The 17,237-nt window shown below is 31.6% G+C and overlaps 2 protein-coding genes across 2 annotated transcripts; both read right to left on the bottom strand.

Moving 5' to 3' along the window:
- Nucleotides 1-4,650: 4,650 nt before the first annotated feature.
- On the bottom strand, nt 4,651-5,886 carry LOC114380359 (uncharacterized mitochondrial protein AtMg00810-like). The gene has a single exon (XM_028339362.1). The coding sequence runs from the start codon at nt 5,884-5,886 to the stop codon at nt 4,651-4,653; it is 1,236 nt and encodes a 411-aa protein (XP_028195163.1).
- Nucleotides 5,887-8,114: 2,228 nt separating this feature from the next.
- On the bottom strand, nt 8,115-8,666 carry LOC114380358. The gene has a single exon (XM_028339361.1). It carries the CDS (start codon nt 8,664-8,666, stop codon nt 8,115-8,117), a length of 552 nt encoding a protein of 183 aa, XP_028195162.1.
- Nucleotides 8,667-17,237: the final 8,571 nt, after the last annotated feature.

The raw sequence follows: 17,237 nt of genomic DNA, 5'->3' as shown, positions 1-17,237 counted from the left end.
CTGGCTTCTACAATAGGAAAAAGGAAAAAAAAAAAAAGTGAATGCTGAATTTGGTTTTCGTAAAACATATAGACATCAAGTTGACCTTCTAAAAAACTTTTACACCGATTTGATTTTTTAATATAAAATAATCATCAAATCAATGTCTTAATCATATGCATTTCCTCTAAAAAAATTATATGCATTTAAGGGCCATTTTATAATTAATATTTACTTTTTTTATCAGGAAATTAATATTTACTTTAAACATTGAAATTCTAAATTAATATTTGTTCAATTCTGGTCACAAATTATCCTTAGAGAATGGTCTAAAAATAGCATATGACCAGGACATTTAGAGTTGATAACCCTATCCCTGGAGTTTCGATCTAAAATATGTATCTTTGTCTAGTGTTGCTTATGTGATCATGCTGAATTTTTTTTGAAAGTAGTTTCATCCATGCATGGTAGCATACTTGAAAAACTCGGTTTGATTTGGTCGATCGAGCTAGTCCAATCAAGACCCGATTGTATAACCGAATCGGTTTGGTTATTTGATCGGTCATGCATCTATCCCAAGATGAACTGATCAAATCCGGCCAGTTTTGTGTAAACTCGGCGACCTGCCTGGTTTTTGAAACCCAAATTGGGTTTTTCGCGTAAAAAAAAGTTCCCGAAAAAACTCCAAACCGAGAGCTACAACAGCTTCTCCGCAAGCCGCTTTGACGCCGAGGGAGCTTCCAGCTTAGCCAACCTCTCGCCGTGGCCCATCGCTGCTCACTTTAACTTCCCGTTGGCTCAGGTAATGCTTCCTGTCATTGTTGGCAAAGACATCATCGTTTGGGATCACAAGCATGACCTCGATTTGTCGGGTAATCTTTCTCTCCCTTCTACGCTAATAGCTTTTTTTGTCTTTTAATTGAGTGATAATATTGAACTTGAAGAGCAATTGCAATTTGCAAAAGTGAAAATGATGGAGAGGTTTGCTAAGTTGCTTCTGGGAGAGGACATGTTTGGAGGTGGAAAAGGGGTGTATACTGCACTTACAATCTCCAATGCAATAACCAATCTCCCTGGTTAGAGACTTTCTCGTGTGCTAATTAAGTAATCAATTTACACAATGTTATAGATACATCTGACCATAACCACTTGTAAAACAAGAAAAATAAGATATTAAAATGATTTGATATTCTATCAGAACCTATAATTGACTTATAGCCTTCGGCTTTTTTTGACTTGTGTTTTCATTTCAAAATTTATTCTTGAACTTGTGTAATTGTATTATTGAATTATTATTTTGTAGATTTAAGTTATCAACTTTAATACTTCAATTGGTATTTTGAATTCTGGGGATATGAATAAACTTTTCTTAATCAAACAATATTCGTCATATACTTATATATAATAGATACATATATAATCTTAAATTTTTTGATATATTCCGAGTCAAATCAGACCAATTATTGGTTCACCGGTTAAATCACTGACACATAACCTCGACCGAGTCAATGACCTGACCGAATTTCATAACATTGCATGGTAGTCAGGAACATTCCCTAGGTATACCCCTGCCGGGAGTTGCCAATATTTTAACCTAACTTCACTGGATGATAGAGTTCAACGTATAATATCGAGTACTAGGCTAATAAAGAGATCGATGGTGTTGAAGTAAGGTTATTTTCAGTGGTACTCAATCTCGGACAAGGATTCTGAATCAAGGATAATTAGTATAAATGATCAAAATTGATTCTCCAAAAAAGAAACTCTCACAATTCTTCAACCTCAAGCCTAAAAGTTGAAAAGGCTCATGGTTGAGTTTGTCATCAGCCTAAAAAACTTGAAAGATACATAACTTTTCAGCCTCAGCCTAAAAGATGAAGAGGCTTGTGACAATATAAGTTTGTGATCCGCGCAAATAGCTCATAGGATACAATATCTAAAATACTCATAAAAGATTTCATTATTTCATGTATATTTTGGAATAAGTTATTTATTGTTTATCGCAAAAGAAAACTCATTTTGAAGATTCTGAGCTGACTATGATATCATTAATTTCCCCAACAGGAAACTTTAAACCAACATTGACCTCTGTTTATGAATATAGGCGACCTATAATTATGACAACTAAGCGCACTTGTATAAAGAAAAGCAAAGGAAGCCTTCAATTGCGCCATGCCAGTGGACTTTGCCAATATTCTCATGACTTGACTTGTGTTCAGTGTTTCACTTGACCTTGGCCAATGTATATAGAGAAGTAAAAGAAGCCTTCAACGAATTAGGTCATGTGTTCAGTGTTTCACTATTTGGAAAACTAAGAGCCTCCTTGGCCCTTGCACACCGGTTTTGTGCTTCAAGTTTGACCCTCATCAATATCGAAGACTGTTTGTCATAAGTCAATGATGACAGTTGTATTTCTCACCATGACAGCTGCAGCTAGCTACATGCAGATCCTCGCTGTATGCAAATATGGACTCACATCATCATGGCCTACACAGCAAATGGACGTGCAATTTTGACAGAACCTGGCTCATATATTTGGGGTGGAGGAATAAATGAACAATATATAATCATCAATAAATAAAACAAAATTTCATATCAAAAATGAAACGCCCAACTACCCCAAATATATAAGTTAAAAAAATAATAATTTTATGATTTTTATATTTTTAGTTTTTATAGTTTGAAAGTAATTTTTTTTAATTCCTAGTTTATATTTTAATTCTCTTTTAGTTCCTAGTTTAAAAGTGATTTTTTAGTTTTTATCATTTGTATTTTAATTTCTATAGTTTAAAAGTGGTCTTTTTAATCTTTATATTTTATATTTTAATTTTCTTTTAGTCCTTACCATCAAAATATGAGTAATATTATCAATTACAATTAACTACAAAAAATATTAACAAGTAATTCATAGCTAATTTATCCTAAGATAATTTATAATAAAACAATAGTAAATAATTTATAGTTAATTTGTAGCTAATTATTTTTATATATTTTTTTTGGGTAAAGACTAAAAGATAATTAAAATACAAATTATAATAACTAAAAAGATCACTTTCAAACTATATGGACTAAAAGAGAATTAAAATACAAATCATAATAACTAAAAATAATGTTTTTAAATTACATGAACTAAAGAGAATTAAAATATAAACTATATAAATTAAAAAAATCTTTCAAATTATAAGGACTAAAAAAAGAAAGAATCGTAAAATTATAGAGACCTAACTAATTCGTAAATAACATGTCATCTCTGGGTCTATAAAAAGAAAAATAGAAAAAAAATTAGAAATTAGATAATATAAAGGGTTTATATCCTCTCTTAAATGCCTCAAAAAAATCCTCTCTTGCATGGATATATGGGATTAGCTGGTAGAAAGGTATTGATGAAAAATAAAATAAAAAGGAGATAATCATATGATTGTTTATATATAAAACTCATTAGTTATATATTTTTTTTCTCCTCTCGTATATTTTTCTAACAGAATGATATTCCATTATTCAAGATAAAGAGGATTCAAATCCTCGTACATATAAATAGTCTTGCATTGGAACACACCAAAAGCAAATGAATGTAATGAAAGCTGAAGATTTCATTTCACAATTTTGATTCACATATTCCAACTGCAATATATATATATATATATATATATATATATATATATATATATATATATATATATATATATATATATATATATATATATATATATATAACCTTCACATTATTATTACTAATTAAAAAATCGGAGGATAATTAATTTTATTTCCGTCAAATTTACATTGTAGTTAATTGGATTTGGAACAGATGTGAATTAATTTTTGTCCGCAAAATACGGTTAGCCCATATTTTAATTTTCATGTCCAATCTAATAAATAAATGGAGTATCATTTCTTCTAATATTAAAAGACTGGAGTACTGCATCCGTGTAGCACAGGACAGAAAACTGAAACAAATTAAACAAGAAAAAAGTGAAAGAGCATAAGGAAAAAAACACTATAAACAGTTGGCATTGTTCACTATTTGAATAGATTGTTATAATATAAATTACATTATATTTTTGTATGAGATAGACCCTGTTGGAATATATGATACATATATTCTATATATCTCCTATTTTGATTATGTGATTAATCTTGTGTATATTTTGTCCAGATTCTTAACTAATTAGTGTCTTACTTTCTAGGTTAATTATGCTCTTTATATTATATACAAGAGCATAATTAGCCTAGTAGGACACTAATTAGCCAAGAATCTGGACAAAATATATACAAGATTAATTACATAATCAAAATAGGAGATATACATAAATATAGAATATATGTATCATATATTCTAACATATTCCCGCAGTTGAAACAGGAGGTTCACGAACGTTGAGACTGGCTTGAAAATCTTCAAATAAAATACGAGGTAGGCCTTTGTTAAAAATATCGGCAATTTGATAACAGGAAGAAACATGTAGAACTCTACGTTGCATTTAGCAACCTTTTCCCTGACAAAATGAATGTCCATCTCAATATGCTTGGTACGATGATGTTGTACTGGATTTCCTGATAAATAAATGGCACTCACATTGTCACAATAAACTAGAGTAGCTTTAGGAATAGGACAATGTAGTTCAAGTAATAAATTTCGGATCCAACAAGAATCAGAAACAACATTAGCTACTCCTCAATATTCAGTCTCAGCACTGGAACGTGACAAAGTTGGTTGTCTTTTGGACGACCATGATATCAAGTTGTCACCTAGAAAAACACAATATCCGGAAGTAGAACGTCTAGTATTCAGGCATCCTCGCCTGCCAGCATCAGTATAAGAAATGAGCTTGTTGAAAGAGGATTTATACAAGTGTAGACCATAAGACAAAGTACCCTGCAAATAGCGCAAAATAAACTTAATAACACTCATATGCTCGTTTCTAGGATCATGCATGTGAAGGCAGATTTGTTGAACTACATAAGAGATGTCAGGTCTAGTAAAGGTAAGATATTGTAAGGCACCAGCCAGACTGTGGTACTTCCTAGGATCCTCATAAGGTGAATCATTCGATGCACTAAGTTTTGGTTTGGTGTCAACAGGAATGGGACAAGAGCTGCAATTAGCCATACCAGCTCTATCAATGATCTCTGTGGCGTACTGTTTCTGAGATAAGAACATATCATTAGCATCGCGGGACACAACAATCCCCAAAAAGAAGCTTAGAGGACCTAGATCCTTCATAGCAAACTCGGCACCCAAGAGAGCCATAAAATGCTTTCTCAATCGATCTAATGAAGCTGTAAGAATAATATCATCAACATATAACAAAATATATGCCATATCCAAGCCCTGACTGTAAGTAAATAATGAGTGATCAGATTTACTGTGAGAAAAACCAATGGTGGCAACAAAATATGCAAAATGCTGATACCAGGCCCGCGGAGCCTGTTTAAGGCCATAGAGAGATTTCTTTAGTAAACACACATGATCCGGGCGACCTTTGTCGCGGAAACCCATGGGCTGATGCATATAAACTGTCTCATTGAGATAGCCATGTAAGAAAGCATTCTTGACATCTAATTGGTGAATATGCCAAGATTTAGAAACAGCAATGCTAAGAACAGAACGAATAGTAGCCGGTTTGACAACCGGACTAAAGGTCTCATCATAATCAACACCTGACTGCTGTGTTTTCCCATCACCTACAAGACGAGCTTTATGCCACTCAAAAGAACCATTAGATTTTCGTTTATGGCAAAAAATACACATAGACCTGATTACATTCACATCTGGTGGCCTAGGTACCAATACCCATGTTTTATTAGAAACAAGAGCATTAAATTCATCTAACATTGCATTTTTCCAATTCGGGTCACGAATAGCACTAGCTGGATCTTTGGGTAAGGGAGATATAGTAGTGGTAGTCATGGCATAAAAATTAGAAAAATATTTCGAATTCGGTTTGTAGATCCCATTTTTAGCTCGAGTTGTCATGGGATGAGGGGTAGGACTTGGCAACGGTGTGGGAATGGTTGTAGGTCGATCTGGGGAGGGATGATGGGCTTGCTGGTGGACTGGCCCAGTTTGCATAGGGAAAGAAGGGGGCGAACCAGGCTACTGGTCAAGAGCGTGCAATGTGATAGTACCAGAAGTAGAGGAGTGAGTGGGCTGAGGTGGGTATGTTGACGCCACAGGCCTAGGACGGGAAGTAGGGTCAGCTTGGTGCGCCAAATTTGGAGGAATATTGCTTTGGTGGTGCAAGTGACGAAAAATGGGATTAAAATCCAGAAAAGTATAATCATCTTTGTGAGGGGAGTGAAGCTTAGAGAAAAGGAATTCAATTTCAACAAATTTCACATGACGACAAATAATAATTTTTTTACTTGACATGTCATAGCATTTTGAACCTCTATGATTTGGGGCGGGACCAAGATAGACACAAGGAGTGGACCTTTCTTGCAATTTGTGAATAGAAGTGGACGGGAAGAGAGGAAAACATAGACAACCGAAGACACGTAATTCTGAGCATATTGGATCACATTGATATAGAATTTGAGTAGGAGACATAAATCCTAGGACCTTGGTTAGGAGAATGTTTAGGACATATGTGGCCATTTCTAATGCATGATGCCAAAAAAAAAGAGGCAAAGAAGCATGAGCAAGTAAGGTCCGTATGATATTGTTTATTGATTTTATATGGCGTTCGGCTTTTCCATTTTGAGGGAAAGTATGAGGGCAAGATAGACAAAAAAACATGCCATGTTGATCAAAAAACTCTTGTAAAGTGCCATTAATATATTACGCGCCATTGTCACATTGAAAAGTCTTAATATCACGGGTAAATTGTGTATGAATTAGACTATGAAAAGATTTGAACAAGTGTTTAACTAGGGATTTCTTTGCAATAGGATAAGTTCACAAAAATTTACTGTAATCATCAAGAAATAGAACATAATAACAATGGCCAGAAAAACTCATGACAAGCGAAGTCCAAAGACCACTATGAATTATATCAAAAGGAGAAGCAGTGTGCGACATAGAATCAGAAAACGGTAACTTAGAATGTTTCCCGAGAGGACATGAGGAACAAAAGGTTTTACAAGCCTTATTATAATTAATAAAATTTTTGCTATTAAGGGATCTAAGAACAACATCACCAGGATGGCCTAGGCGAGTATGCCAAAGATCGAATGAAATAGCGGTAAACACTGAATTATTGACTGGAGGAGTGGCTTGAGTGTTTGAGAAGAGAGGATAAAGGTCACCGGTACTGTCACATCTCATTAGTTTGGCTCCCGTTTGTAAGTCATTCACAGAAAAACCAAGGGGATCAAATGCAACGGAAACCGAATTATCAATGGTGAATTTACGAACATATATTAAATTTTTAATCAATTTAGGAGCATGTAAGACATTGCTCAAGTGAAAGGGAGGGTAAGGGGATGACAACGTAGTACTACCGTGACCAACAATTGGAACCAGATGTCCACTACCCACAACAATGTTATTATTTTTAATGCTCAAATTGAAATAAGAAGAAAAAATACCTTGGTCCGCAGACATGTGAGATATAACGCTAGTGTCCATTTAGAAATTCCTATCCGGCTAAGAAAAAGATAGAGCATGCATTGTTGCTTCAATGTCCGTAGGTGTGTAGCTAGTGGATGGTGCTATGGCATTGTATGCCTATGGACGTGAACCTAAGATCCCTGGCCCAAATTGGTGTGGCCCAACAGTAGGAACAACAACATTTTTCAGTGCCCAGGAGGAAGCAGGATATGGGCATGGAGGCGGGTTTGGCCATTAAGCCAACCAAGGAGCCCAGGCGGCCCATGGCTGTTGCTACCAATTAAATGGCATGAGTCCAGATTGTTGTGGGGCCACTTGCCCATTGCTATTAAGGTTTTTCCCAGAAACCTTGGAGTTGGACTTCTTTTGCTTATTTCCTTTGGAACTCTGATGGGATGAAGCAGAGGATGCAGAGGTGTTGTTGTCCGTGCCGTGGTGGCTGTCGGTGCTCGTAAGGAGAGCGGCTTGAGAGCGGTTGCCGGAGTTGCCTTCCTTTGCCAAGAGGTTTTTAATGGTCCGCTCTGCAAGTTTGAGTCAAGATCGGCAACTCGCAAACGAGGGTAATAGTTCTTGATTTTGGATGATATCTACCGTCCCGGCATAGGCCTCAGGTAGCCTTGTCGTGAGTTTGAGAACCAATCTGCTGTGTTGGTGAGAGGGGCATCAACATCGGCAAGTTGATCAACCAACGACTTGATGTGATTACAATAGCTATCAATCGACGAAAAATTCTCAAAATTAAGGTCCGCAAGTTCCTCTTCAAGATGAGTAGCCCGAGAAGCCTTGTTGTCCTGAAACATAGATTCGAGACGAGCCCACGCCCCTTGAGCTGTGTCATCTTTAAGCAAGATAGCGTGAAGGAGATCGGTGGATATAGTCCCGTATATCCATTGAAGCACCGCGGCATCGAGTCGCTTCCATAGAGCAGGGTCTACGGCTTTGGATGCGGCATAGGCGGCTACCTCATGTGCCTCCGTAGGAGAGATGATGTGGTGATGTAAATCATGAACCCTAATAGGGACCTTGAATAAAGCCGCCCAAGAGTGATACATGCCATGCTCCGCATCCAACGTTATGGGAATGAGGGACTTAACATTGGTGATAGTCAAAGCAGGATGGAATTTGGGTTGATCGGCCATGGAGAATTGCAGCGGAAGGAGAATAAAAAAGGGTGGAAAAGAGGTGGTTGTTAGGGATTTTAGGATCGAAACTAAATTGATATCATGAAAGAGTTTGAATCCGTGTCTTTTCTCATTAGTAACGTGAGAATATTTACAATATACTAGAGCATAATTAGCCTAGAAAGTATGACACTAATTAGCTAAGAATCTGGACAGAACATGCACAAGATTAATTACATAATCAAAATAGGAGATATACATAAATATAGAATATATGTATCATATATTGTATATATTCTCATGTTACTAATAAGAAAAGGCACGGATTCAAACTCTTTCAGACACTTTAGATTCTTTAAATGAAAATAAACATCTTAGCAATAATAAATAATATAAATGCAAAATGAACTTGCATTGATAGGTCGCAGGTTTAAACTTTCACTCATATCCATGGAATAAGATAAATATTATGAATTTTTATGTGAATGCTCCTTCAACCTAGAGATTTCATCTATCTGCTTTGAATTGGGACATTATCTTCTCTTTCTAATTTTTCTTACACACAAAATTTATAAATGAGCCTTTTCTGAGTATTTTCTTCTCTTTTGCTACTTGTTGAGAAGCAGTGACAATTAATTTTAAATATCTTGCTGACGAATATAGAATTATAAAATTAATATGAAACAAAGTTATAAATATTACCATTGTCAACTTTAAAATTTTCCTTAAAATCTACATAATAACTTTTAAATCCTAAATTTTATAATATAGATTCAAATCAGTTATTAATGATGTTCAATATGTTTATATTACATCTTTTCAAAACACGAAAAGATCTAATATAAACATATTGTATGAAGAAAGAATAGTGTAATCTACTTAAAAGTTTTTTTGAAAAGTTTTTATAGAAATGACTTTGATTTTAAATATGCTTATTTTAGTTGTATATTTCTATATTAAAATTGATGTCATTTCTATATCAAAGTCATTTACTATGAAATATATAATACCAATGGCAAACCTACATGTGAGTGAGGGTGTGCACTTACATCCCCTCATTTTTTAAAATTCATCAAATTTATAAATAAAATCTTATATTTTTATATTTTATTTTATTTATATTTATATAATTAAATTCACTTATTTTATTTTTTTATAATTTACACCCACTAACTTAAGGTCTTGGATCCGTCACTGAATAATACTATATTATTTTATAGTAAAACTAGTTATAATACATTTTTATAATGACGTTAATGAGTGAAGGCCTAAGCAAATGGAGTAGAATGTCTAGCTCCACATACCATATAGTAAACTTCAATGCTTGACTGAATTTGAATGCAAAACGATGGCTGTTATTGGTGTTTTAAACATCACCCTGTGTGTTGCTATGTAAAATATATTTGTAATGTATGTGTGGAGCTACACATCCCTGCTTTCTCTCTCTACTTAGGTCCTACCATTAATTACCTTGTTATAAAAATGTAATTTAGCTAGATTCCTTATCCAATGAATTCGCTCTTTTTTGTTGTCATTTTAAGCAAACTGTTTATTATGTCATGAAAAAACTAGTAGTTTATTTTTCTCTGCAAAATTGGAACTGGATAAGGCGCAGCAATTGGAACAATCTTAACATAACCACCCGACAGGAAAACTGCTCAATAAGACAAATGAAAATCATTGACTTTGGATAATCAAATTTTCTAGCAGTTTGGAATTCAACTTATAGTCCAACCAATTTTCTAATTAAGTACTGCAAACTCTAGGTTTTCAAAATCCGTAATCAAAGTTAAAAAAAATGAACTTATGAATTCCACACACATAAAATATAAAGCAAATTATTATGTTTTAAATGAAATCGCATTACCTTTTTTCATAGAAGAGTGGGACTGTTTAGAATTATTATCTCATTTTATTGATAACCTTTAAAGTATTTTTATTTTTATTTTGAATTTGGGTATTTTTTTCGTAAGAGGGTTTGGGTGCTTTTACTCTCCTATAATTTAGATAATGTTGTATTATAAAAGTCTCGGATTGAGCACGTGTCTCGTGATAAGAATGAAGAATTGGAGATCATCAATTTGGTTCTAGAACATAATATTTATTAATTCATATTTCATATATTCATATGCAGTGCAACGCAGTGGCGAGGTGGCGTGCAGCATAGGGAAGGTAGGGTCCTTTCGCAGGCTGATCAACTGCTATCACATGGCCACTTACGACTTCCTTCTGCCCTCGGTGACCTCTGCCTATTTTTTGTGTTTTCTTTTTCTTTTTCTATAATATTAATATGAACTAGAAGTTTTCTATTGCTGTTCTCAATAATTTGAGAAATTTTGATACAATTAATTTTTTAATCAATTAAATTATATGTTATCTTTTTGTTTTTTTAAAATTATTTTTTAAAATTTTTGAAATTATAACTTTTATAAATTAGAAAATATAACCAAAGATGATTTTAGAAGCTGAAGTGTAAAATCTTTTAGTTACTTTTAACTTTCTTGCTAAAATCTATACTTAATAAACAATAGTAAGAAATTTTTAAATCCTAAACCCCAATTTTTTTTTTTTTTTATAAAAAGTGTTGAAAGCATACTAAAAAGATTTTAGGGTTTAAACTTTTAAAATCATCTTTAATCATATTTGTAATTTTAAAAAGTTGAAATTTTAGAAAAATAATAATCAAGGACTAATTTGAAAAAACTAATAAAATAACTAATGAGAAAATAACATGTAATTTAATTAATTAAAAAATTAACAATATCAAATTCTCTCAAATTATTAAAGACACCATATAAATTCTTTATAAAGTATTTATTGATTCTTCTTACGATTAATTTTTGTTAGTTACTTTTAGGGATGTTTCTTCTTTTCTCAATCAGGTTATTATTTATAAAGTATAAATTCAAAATCAAACTTAAGATGATGATACTCAATTAACCAATTTTATTTAAACTAACAACTTGTTAGTACTTTTAAAAACGAACAATATGGAGGTGTTTAGATTGTCGGTATCTACTTCCCTTTGTGTTCAACTTCCGTTTTTAGGAAACATCATTTCTTTCGTCTACGTTAAAGTTGTCTCGTATTTGGTATTGTAGCAAAATCTTTGAATATCCAACAAAAAAAAAAAAAACAGAAAACGACAAGGGTATCGGCCAAGTTCCATCAATGATCAATGTCCCGCGCTCCACCCATGACCCCCTGACTCCCTTATATGAGCTTAATTGTCATAAAAACAGTTATTGTATAAAGATCACATTTGGGGTCAAATGATACTTCGGAATTAAAATGTGCTTGACTTTGAAATAATATTTATTATGCAAAATTTATAAATTTAGACAATATAATAATGTGTATTTATGTTATTCTAAATTGTATTGATGTTATTCTCATGAATGAAATAATATAAGAGTGTTTTTTAAAAAATTGTATATTTATTATTGAAAAATATTCAAAGTCCCACATTGGTTAAAGATAGTCTAGAGTTTATAAGGTGAGGACAATCCTTATTCTATTAACTAATTTTTGGGGTTGAATTAGACCTTAATTCACAAAAGATATAATAAAAAATACTCGAGTCTCACATTTACTAAAAATATTTAACATAAAATTTTAAAAGAATATTTTAGAGGGTGTATGGTTAACATTTTTCTTATAATTTATTAAGGCCAGTTTAGTTGTGGGAGTATTTGAGTTAGTCTGAGTTTCTTCTGCATTGGTTTGGAACAATCCGAGCATGGCCTAACCCTGTCAGACCAAAGTTTGATTTGGATAGGTTCAATTTTTTAAAATAAACTCAATGTATTTTTTAGGACGGATTTGGGTTACGTATCGGATCATCCCAATCTTGTATAGTATCTAATATTTCCTTAAAAATGTACTTTTTTTTAATAATTATGTATTAATAAAACTTTTATTTAATGGTTAATATTTTATAAGGAATGTTATTTGTTATGAAGCATTCCTTGCACGAATTACACAAGGCAATATGTGTCAGTTTTTTCAAATCTATAAAGTTGTGTTTTTAATGGAACACAAGGCAAGCGAATTTAAAAATTAACCAATATAATCAACATTTTTCGTATGTTTTTTACGAAAGTAATTTCGCACCAATTAGATTTTTGATATTTTGTATAACATGATGCTATGTTTATAATGAAATGGTTTATTTTAAAATACATGTTATTAAATATACCTTAATTTACGTTTTGTATTTCTTTTATTCTACAATTTAACTATATATAATTTTGAAATTAATATATTGTGCTAAAATCAGATTTGTCTAGTCTTATCACATATATTTTGGTTTTTGATATATAAGGTCAAATTTAGGTTTTAAAAATGAATTGACCTAAATTTTGGATCAAATATAGATAAAGATAAATTTCATCTAACTGTTATCAAATTATAAATTATTATATATGATAATTTTATTAACTTTAATAATAATTACCATAAATATCATATGAATGATAATTTATGATAAAAAAAATAAGTGTAAAACTATTTTAATACATATATATATAATCATTAAAATCATATAATAATTTATTAATTTAATTATCAATTTTAGATTAAATATATTAAAGATTCTTCAATTTATTTTCTTTCAATATGTGATGTGACTACTCTATAGAGTTTATTATTATTTTATTTCTTAAACTTTTTTAAGATTTATGTTTTTAGTCTTGAATTATTTTTAATTGATTAATGTCTCTTGACTTTTTTCCTTGCATAACTTTAGATCCTTAATTTTTTTCCCTACGTCCTTAGTTTCAGTCCCTTTATAAAACCAGTTAAAAGAAAAAAATTAGAGATTAAAAACAAAAATACTAAAATGTTTAGAGACTAAAAAAATAACAACCACTCTCACATTATATGGCTCTTTCATTTGTGACATGATATTTATTTAATTGTTCTAATTTTTTTTAGAATGAAATTTTTTAAAACCGATAGATATAGCACATAGAAATTCAACTCTTATGAAAGTATCTAAAATTTAGTCTTTGACATTTTTTTCTCTTGTAAATGAACAGGGAAAAAATTCACATATTTTTAAAAGTTAAAGAATTAAATTCATCGATTTAAAAGTTTAGTAGACAACCAAATATAACAAAAATAATATAAAAACTAAAAACACATTTTTCTTATAAAATTCTACATCAATCTAAACAGTAAGATGTACGTTTATGAGTGTTAAATCATGCGTGAAAATTTATCTTCTGTTACTAACGCTTTCTTAAAATTTTCTCAGTTTTGAGTACAAAACTTTAAAAGAATGATATGGACGTGAACGGGTAGTAGGTTACAAACATGAGCGTAGTAAATAGCATTTGACATGCAGATCCTGCGTGGCCCAGAAACATTTAATACAGAGAAAGGAAAAATGGAAAATTGCGGAAAAGGGCGTGTGCTTAGTTTGTATAGCTGGGGGGGAATTAAAGGCCATGATTTGGCATGAGTGGAAAGTAGTGATGATTTAGGTGCACTTTCTTACCATGTCAATAATCATTAATTTCACAGCACAAATTTGTTAAGATCATTATACATTTATTTTAAAAAAAATCGATCTTTTATAGGTGTCAAATTAATTTACGGAAAAACAAAAAAGCCATTTATAGCATTTGTATTATAAAGTTAAAGTTATAAAGAAGAACTTTTAAAATTAAAGTTGTTTGGTATTTTTATAATTTTTTAATGAACAAGTTATTTTTAAGTTAAAAATTTTGATTAATATATTCTTTGAATCTTTGGATCTATAGTAACGTACTCAGCGTTGGTGGTTGGTGTTTTATGAGTTGCTTAAAATTAAACAATATTACTTAACAAATTTTTACTAGTGGGACATGATTTGGTATTATGTTGCTTTGTTTATATAAGCTACCGTCCTTTAATTCATTCTTATCAATTAGAAAATTATTTTTCAATTATAAAATTTAATATAGTTCAAGTTAAGTATTCATGCTAGCAACTTTAATATTAAAGTAAATTTTTGTATAAAATTTTTAAATTTATGTAATATTATAAGATTTATAAATTTAGGATAAACAACTCATTTAAGCATGCATTATAGATAGCATTGTAGATCCTCTAACTAAGGAAGAGGAGAAGAAAAAGTTAGTTTAATTCACTTGGCTAAAAGCTTTTCTATTTATATTTTCTTTATTGAAGAAATAATCATTGTTCATTTATAGAAGTGCACTAGAGAAATTTAAAATAAGTTGAGCAAATATTATAACGTTGTGTTTATTATGGCGTGATTAACTAAGTGATTGAAGAACATTATGAGAGTAATTTAATTTAATTTTTATGAAAAGATTTAATTAAATTAGCATTGTACTTTTTATTTTTCATGCAAATTTGATGGAGAAATCCTACTAGAATTGGTTATCTATATGGTGTCAGTGTAAGTGTTCACTCAAAGGGTAAGCGATTGAGAAGAGGAATGCCATGAATCAGGATCATAGTGTCATTGACACGTTTTCCTACACAATCAACAAGTTGATCGAGGTTAATTGCCAGTTGACTTTGTTATTTTGGCAAAAAGCGTAACATATTGCTTATGGCTAATTACCTTGCCTTTTGTGATAAGAAATAATTTAAAATGGATTTTCCCATCTGTGATTAAGAGTGTTTAGCCCATCATTTATCCTTTTTGGCAAAAGCAAGTTTCCTTTTTTTTTTTTATGGACTTAGAACCCTTGGTTAATAAAATCCCTCTTTAAATAGCCTAATTAGCTGAACTGTAAGAACTTTTTCACCATCCTTGCCCTGTTGATTTGTGGGAATTGAAGAGCCCATCCATTATTGAAGCTTCCTTCATCTTCTTCCTTAGAAAACCCCTCTATAAGACCTCCGAGTAATGGAAGTTACCCTTAGTGCTTTTAATTTTTTGTATGATGTATGAAAGTATTATTTAACGTGTTGAATGAATTGGTTGTTATCCAATATTTACCTATGGTTGATTTTGTGAAGTTATGTGCAAGTTTAGCAAAATTATGAGTTACGATGATTTTGTAGTTATTTAACGTTTTGGTTTATTAGTATACATGCATATGATGTTGATATGGGTTGTTAACAGTGTTTAAAAGGTTTGTACATGATACAAAATATGAAAAACACATGAACGAACTATATGTAAAGCCTCATGCTGAGTGAGACCTTGTCAGCTAAGCGAGACAATGAAATATAGAAAAAAGATGGTGTACAGCACCATGATATCTTTCTAAGCAAAAGTACAACGAATACACACAAAACATGACTAGACAGGCTAAGTGAAGTAACTAGGCTAAGTCTTATGAAGATATGAAACCTCGATCTGAACGTCATTGAGCGAGATAATGACTCATGAAGTGCAAATTATAAATCTCTAATAACTATAAAAGATGTTCAGTAAGTGAAAGATAACTCTCACTAAGTGCTCCTGAAAAAAAAGAGCTCCAAGTGGTTTTGCTTGCTAAGCAAGATAAGTTCTTGCTAAATACAAAATTCACACATCAATATAATAACCTCGATCTATATGTAGTTAAGCGTGAGTCACATTCTCGCTTAACAAAAACAAAACAAACCTGTTTGTATCGTCTTATGTAATGATCCTCAATGAGAGAGGAGGATACAACATTGAGCGACTAAAGGTTGCATTTAGAGTTGAACATGCAAGTAAGTCCGCCTATTTAAGTTTACAGCTGCAAAACTTGCAACTGCACCCTTTAGTCTTGCTAAATGAACTCTATTTTAAATGGTCCCACGAAGTCCACAATTTAAATAGTCTCTATTTTAGTGAGCCCACAACTACACCATTTAGTCCTACTAAATGGGCTCAATTTTAAATGGTGCGAAGTCCACAATTTAAATGGTCTCTATTTTAGCGAGCCCACAACTACACCATTTAATTCTGTTAAACGGGTCGATCACATAAAAAAACAAAAATTAAATTTAAAAAATCTGAAGTTTTATACAATTGACTAAAAAAATCAAATTAAAAAAGTGATTGGAAATCAAATTAAAAACTCTTTTGTCATCATTTTATACAATTGGAATGGAGGGAGAATGAAAAACATAATATTTAATTCTATTTTTACTAAACTAAACTATTGATTTTTTTAAGTTAAGGTATAAAAAAACTTGTGGGGGCCAAATAGACCTAATTAACTCATGGGTTAAAGGGTCGGGCTAAAAAACCCGTTCTTTATATTGTCTAAAAAAAATAAAGTTCATATATTGTGTGGATTGTGAGTTATGCAGGTGACCCATGGGTTTAAACCCAAATGTATGAAGCAACCATATAAAAAAAACATATGAAGGGTAAGGGCATTGTTAAGTACCATGTCTTGTTCATTTAAAGTCACACATAGTGATTTTTAGGTTTGACCAAATAAAAAATAAGTGTTGGAGTGTTCAATGCAATCATAATAGTTTTATCACATATGAATAGAGTTTGAGAGAAAGATTTATAATAACATGCATATGGAATAAAAGAGAAGGCAAGGAAAGTTACCTTATAAAAGGATTTGAACTTTTATTAGATTTAAAAAAATAACAACAACAACAACAACAACAACAACAACGCCTTATCCCACTACGTGG

Source organism: Glycine soja, chromosome 12 (genome assembly GCF_004193775.1).
Source record: "Glycine soja cultivar W05 chromosome 12, ASM419377v2, whole genome shotgun sequence".
NCBI classification, from domain to species: domain Eukaryota; kingdom Viridiplantae; phylum Streptophyta; class Magnoliopsida; order Fabales; family Fabaceae; genus Glycine; species Glycine soja.
The sequence above is the reverse complement of the archived record's forward strand: the minus strand, read 5'-3'. Positions and strand labels throughout refer to the sequence as shown.

Bases quoted from the DNA above. Each gene is read 5' to 3' on its own strand.
- LOC114380359 (XM_028339362.1), bottom strand. From the start codon at position 5,886: ATGACTACCACTACTATATCTCCCTTACCCAAAGATCCAGCTAGTGCT.
- LOC114380358 (XM_028339361.1), bottom strand. From the start codon at position 8,666: ATGGCCGATCAACCCAAATTCCATCCTGCTTTGACTATCACCAATGTT.